At 32.3% G+C, this 5,692-nt stretch overlaps 1 protein-coding gene across 1 annotated transcript; it reads right to left on the bottom strand.

Moving 5' to 3' along the window:
• Window positions 1-209: 209 nt before the first annotated feature.
• Window positions 210-1,848, bottom strand: LOC139843350 (G2/mitotic-specific cyclin C13-1-like). Its single transcript, XM_071833428.1, has 6 exons — window positions 1,537-1,848; window positions 1,103-1,329; window positions 842-1,028; window positions 612-761; window positions 388-522; window positions 210-281 (listed from the first exon to the last, which is right to left on the bottom strand). The coding sequence occupies exons 1-6, from the start codon at window positions 1,846-1,848 to the stop codon at window positions 210-212; spliced, it is 1,083 nt and encodes a 360-aa protein (XP_071689529.1).
• Between the last annotated feature and the right edge of the window lie 3,844 nt (window positions 1,849-5,692).

The following is a 5,692-nucleotide window of genomic DNA, read 5'->3' as shown; positions in this document are numbered from 1 at the left end:
AAAGCTTCTGCTATCAGGGTGGTTGAGACACCCAAAAACATTAAACAAGGTTCCCAATCATTGCAAGCATCATCAAACAGATGAAACTCGTGTATCATTTAGGAAGTTACAAACAAATATTTATCTTGCTTCAAATCCTTCCATTATCCTATGCAAACCTTCATCATGTAGTCAAGAAATACCCTTTTATCGATGACGAAAACCATCTATCATTCTCTAATGCCATCAAAGAAATAATCAGGAATTACTGTAGGAGAAGACAACTCTGATACGCATTTAAACTGCCATAAGAATGTAAAAAACTTCATCAGATTTCAAAGAAATATCAACAACATATTATCTACTAAGTAATTAGTTAAATATATATATTACTGTTGTAGTACAAACCTTATGTTGCTTATACTTTTCTCTAATTGCTACCAAATTTGCAGCTCTTCTACTAGATTGCAAATCATGTAAAATCAATACACACTCTTTTAATTCCGATGGCTTATATCCCGAGAGCTGTTCCAAACCCACATTCTGTACAACCAATATGATAAACACATAAGAATCACACTTTTTGTAATTACTAAAAAGGTAATTGGTTGTAATAATTCTGAAATTATTACCCAAGGATGTGAGTTTGGTTTGAGAATAAATCTTGAAAGAAACGTAACGGATGCAGCTATTATTGAAGGCAAAAACTTGATGCAACTGTATTCTAACAAACTCAATTCTGCTAAATAATAACTCAAGAACTCCAACTGCAAATTTGGCGTCTGCAAAGCACAAATCAAACACATAAATAAACACCTTCAAAATAAATCATCACTTAACACAAATGAAGGGTAGAGCTTACATCATAATCTTCTTGAGCAATTTTAATGAACTGTCTAAGAAACGTTTTAACAGTAGGATTTCCCATTTCAAATTTAAGTGTTTTTAACACATCAGCTTCCATCTTTACAACCTCTTGCTTCGTGTACGTATTATCAGTTATGTAACAAAAATCTTCAGTATGTGGAGGACTAATTTCTTCATACTTCCTATTTATCACAAAACACAATTAGATTATACACGACAAAACTATTCAATTAAACATTCCAAATGTTACACTTACGACGCAATTAGCATTGAAGATACACCAAGAAGTTGCAGTCTCTGTCTGTTAAGTACATTTAACGATAAAAATCGATCGATATACGAAATCGTAAGATACAAAGTGTCAGGAAGAAGTTTGTATTCTTGTGCAACTTCAACCAACCAATCAACCAATACACCCCTCATATTCACAGTCACATCTTTTTGCACTTTCTCAATATAATCTCCTATTGGCCTTCTCTTAACCTCCGTCTGAATTAAACAGAAAAACAAAAATTCAATAAATTAATTAAAATAAGTACTTGAATAATTCAAGCAGTTTCGAACCTAATTGATATATTAACATTTAGACTTTAGATTATATATTTCAAAATAAACAGCAGCATACACACTCAAAGTTAATTATATAATCCAAATACTTTTAAAACCCTAGAAATTGACTATTAAATGTACCTCCATGTTACGAAGATAATCGTAAATATCCGAAACGTATGCTTCGCACATCTGCGGATCAGAAGAAACATCTTCACTATTCTCAATTGATAATTCATGCTTTTTAATTACATGTTTCTTCACATTCTTCTTCTTCGGTACACATTTATTCATCTGAACATTATCTTCAGATCTCAATATTGAATTATTCGACAACTCGCCTAACACGACTCGTTTCTTGTTTGCAGGTTGCGACTGGGATTCAATTGCATCCATGGCTCGTTTTTTCGCCAATCGAGTAACTCGTACACCGCATTGCTCCTGGTCTGCCATTGATTAGTAGTAATCGATTGTTTAATGGCAGAAACACAGAAGAGAAAAAAACGGAGATCGATAGTGAGAAAAATGAGTGAAATTTTGAGTGATAATATAAAGAATGAAATGCCGCCATTTTTAAATTTTTGAGGTTTGGTAATGGAGGGTGGAGGAGTGGTTTTAGTGAAATATTTTGAGATGAAAAATTAGAACGGACTAATTGGAAAGTGACACGTAGGAATTGTGGGGTCGGAGGTTACAAAAATTTGTGAATTGTTTTGGGTTTGTGGACCGGCGGGTCAGCGGCTGACCGCTATTTTTACGGGGTTTGAAATTTAAAAACTGAAATGAAAAAAAGCATTATTTAACCACGCGCCTTTTAAAATTTAAATAAGTGATCCCTACACTTTCCACACATTACGGGTCCAATAAAGCCTTGATTATCCATGCAATTTGCTCTATATTTTCACTCTTGAGTTTTTTTTTTTTTATGATTACCATTACTTGGCAAGAAGAATCGTATTGGGAGCTAACTGAAGAAGAGTGTTGTTTTAATTGATTGATGAAAATCTCAGTATTAAATTTAACACTGGATTTAAATACTGAGACCAAAACAGAGGAAATGGTTCAGTATTAAATCAATTATAATTTAATTTTTTTATTGATTATTTAGTTTAATTATTATAAAAAAAAAAATTGGCCCAAATAATACGGTGAAAGAAAATGGGAAGAAAAAAAAAATTTGGCCCAAAATAATACTACAGGTAATATAATGGCCCAAATAAAATAAAATAAAATAAAAAAGGAAAAAAACCTAATAATACGGAGTAAAAGAAAGAATTAAAAAAAAAACATAATCAATACCTACTTTCTCCCTCTCTTCATCTTTTTTCCCCCTCTCTCTTCACCCACCTCCTTCTTCTCCATCATATACAGCTGCAAAAAAAAAGAAAAAAACAGAAAAAGAAGAAAATATATAACTGAAAAACAAAAATAATGCGGATTTAAAAGAAAGAAAATGAAAAAGAAGCAATTAACCAGCGTTACCTGGCTAACGGTGAGACCCAACGCCGGCCTTTAACGGCGGCGCGGTGTCGGGGATCCTACCGTCCCCATCGTTAAATCTCTTTAACGGCGAAAAAAGGCATCGACTCCTAGCGCTCTTACATTACCTATGTGATCATACCAAAAAACAAACAATAAAGATTGTTTATTCCAAATTCTACTAACAATTTGTAGTGGTTTTAATTAGAGTTTATTCGTTTGTGAGGTTTATACTTTGTTTTCAGTAATTTGTAAAAATATAAAATAACCCATCATACTAAATAATTAATTAAAACGGAGTAATACCGTTGAGACTTCATTTTAACACCACCGCCATTCATTGCAACTAACATTAAAAATTGATGCGCCGATTCCTTCAAATCGAATCTAGCCTTCTGGTCTATTATAATACCTCGAGATGTATAAATAATTACAATCACAATCACTCCTCTCCCGACGACATGTGTCGTCAGGATTAACACCGCAAAACGACAAACAATTCACTTCAGTGTTACACACTTCGAAGTTTTTTGTTGACCAACATATCCCGACAACATGTCGTCGGAACATCGTCGCTAACAACTTACTCATTTTCTTTTCACTTTTATGTTTTAGTGGGAGATAGAAAAAAGAAATCCCGCTAACAAATCCAGACGACATGTCGTTGGGAATGCCAACCTATTTTTTATTTTTTCTTGTTTTGGCGCTAATTAACGAGGAAAATAATTCCCGCCCACCCTACAGACGACGTATCGTCGGCATTGACCCAATTTCATGTTTTTCTTTTAATAAAGATAATTTATAATTTAAGTTAAAACAATATTTCAGAAAAATAAATTAAGTATTAATTATTTTGGTTTTGGTTTTGGTATACTACAAATTAAGTGTATTAAATGTTACGAAACAATCTCATGATTTTGGGTAGTGAACACAGTTAGATAAGAAATAGGTAAGAAATACCAGAAAATTAGGGTAACTATATAATCGTCGACTTGAATTCTATTACGTAACAAGTTCATGACTATGGTGCAGTATAACGGTGGAATGTAGCAGTGGAATGTGACGGTGTAATATAACATTGAAATGTAATTGTTTAATGTAATGGTAGAAAGTGTGTGTGTAATGTAATGGTAGAAATTACGGTGTAATGTAATGGTACAATATACACGTTTTAATTTAATGGGTTGTGTGTGTTGCATGTTGTAATGTAACAATGAATCCTAAACCTGAAACCCAGTTATGATACAGTATCAATGTAGGGGTGTAATGTAATGTTATAATGTTATAAAACTATGTCGTCTGAAAAAGACTTATCTTCTTTATGTTGTTTGGAAAAGGCTTTCAGACTTATCTTCTTTATGTTATTTGGAAAAGGCTATAGTTATGGTTATGATTTCACTGTAACTAACAACTTTGTTGTAGTGTATTTATTAAATAGTTATGTATGTATCAAATAGTTATGTTTATGTTTATAGACTGTATGTATTAAATAGTTATGTTTATAGACTTATAGTTATGGTTATGATTTCTAGTTTAGCTGATAGTGATTTAGCTGATAGTGATATTTCTTTCTTAGCGAGAGGTCGGAACAGAACAGAGCCCACTAATTTTAGGGGCCCAATATTATCTATACACAAAAATTGCTATTGCTATAACAGAAAGGCTAAATAGGCCCATGAAAACAGATTTTGTTTTCTAATTGACAGCTTTGATTTTATAGCATATATTTTTTCATGAATACATTGATGTGGGACAATAAAAACTAGCTTAAATTTACAATTATAAGTTGCCTAATGGTTTTACAATTATTCCCGTTACCACATATATTTACATATACAATAGTTTAAATTACAAGTGGGACAAAAACACTAGCTAAATTTACATATATTTTTCTCTAATATATTTTTCTCTAATGATTTTATAGTATATATTTTTTTGTTAACACACCGATGTTGTCTAATGGTTTTACAATGTATTGAACAAAATATAATGGATTATAAATTGTGAAGAGGTAATTAAACAAGTTGTTATCAAGAATGCGAGTAGAACTTCAATAATCGTTTGTTAACTATTACGTTACGTAGTTCTAATTTTATTTTTTAATAGTTTATATTATTCGTTAGGGCCCTTTTTTTCGCCTCGCTCAGGGCACTCAAATTTTCGGGACCGACCATGCCTCCAAGGCAGTAGTTGGGGGCGAGTTATGCAAATACGGGATATGAAAGCGTGGGTGGTTAAGTTCCCCTGGATGATCCCAAACTATGTTTAAAAAAAAATTTAGTTATTAATATATTTAATTTAATTTAATTTTAATATATGTATGAAACTAAATGTAATAAACCAAATAAAGGGGACTAGAAGTATTAAACTGCAGGACACAATAGTTAAAAATAGAAAACAAGATATAATCAGACATTTTTAGAAAAGGCGCGTGGTTAGTATTTCAAATTCCAATTTCAATCTTCTCTACCATTTACAAACCGTAAAAAATAAAGCTGAGTTGTCAATCTGTCATTCATTTCAGAATAATTAGTCTACGTGTATTTTTTCTATTGGCAACACATATTCCTCAAATTCTACAGATTTTACACCTGTCGCAATCAAACAACTTCTTTTTGGTGAATAATAACTCCTACTATCTCTGCACAAACCCCTTTCTCTTTCCTAAAAAAATACCCACTCCGACGATTACACCGACGATTCTGGCGATTGACGGCGGTAATTAATATCGTCGTACCCACGGCTGTAACCGTAACATTTTTCTCCATAATACCGTATAAGTTTTGCACCGCTTCGTGGTCTGAAACGATTTAGGGTT

Source organism: Rutidosis leptorrhynchoides, chromosome 4 (assembly GCF_046630445.1).
Source record: "Rutidosis leptorrhynchoides isolate AG116_Rl617_1_P2 chromosome 4, CSIRO_AGI_Rlap_v1, whole genome shotgun sequence".
Classification (NCBI taxonomy): Eukaryota; Viridiplantae; Streptophyta; class Magnoliopsida; order Asterales; family Asteraceae; genus Rutidosis; species Rutidosis leptorrhynchoides.
This window is presented reverse-complemented; position numbering and strand designations above follow the sequence as displayed.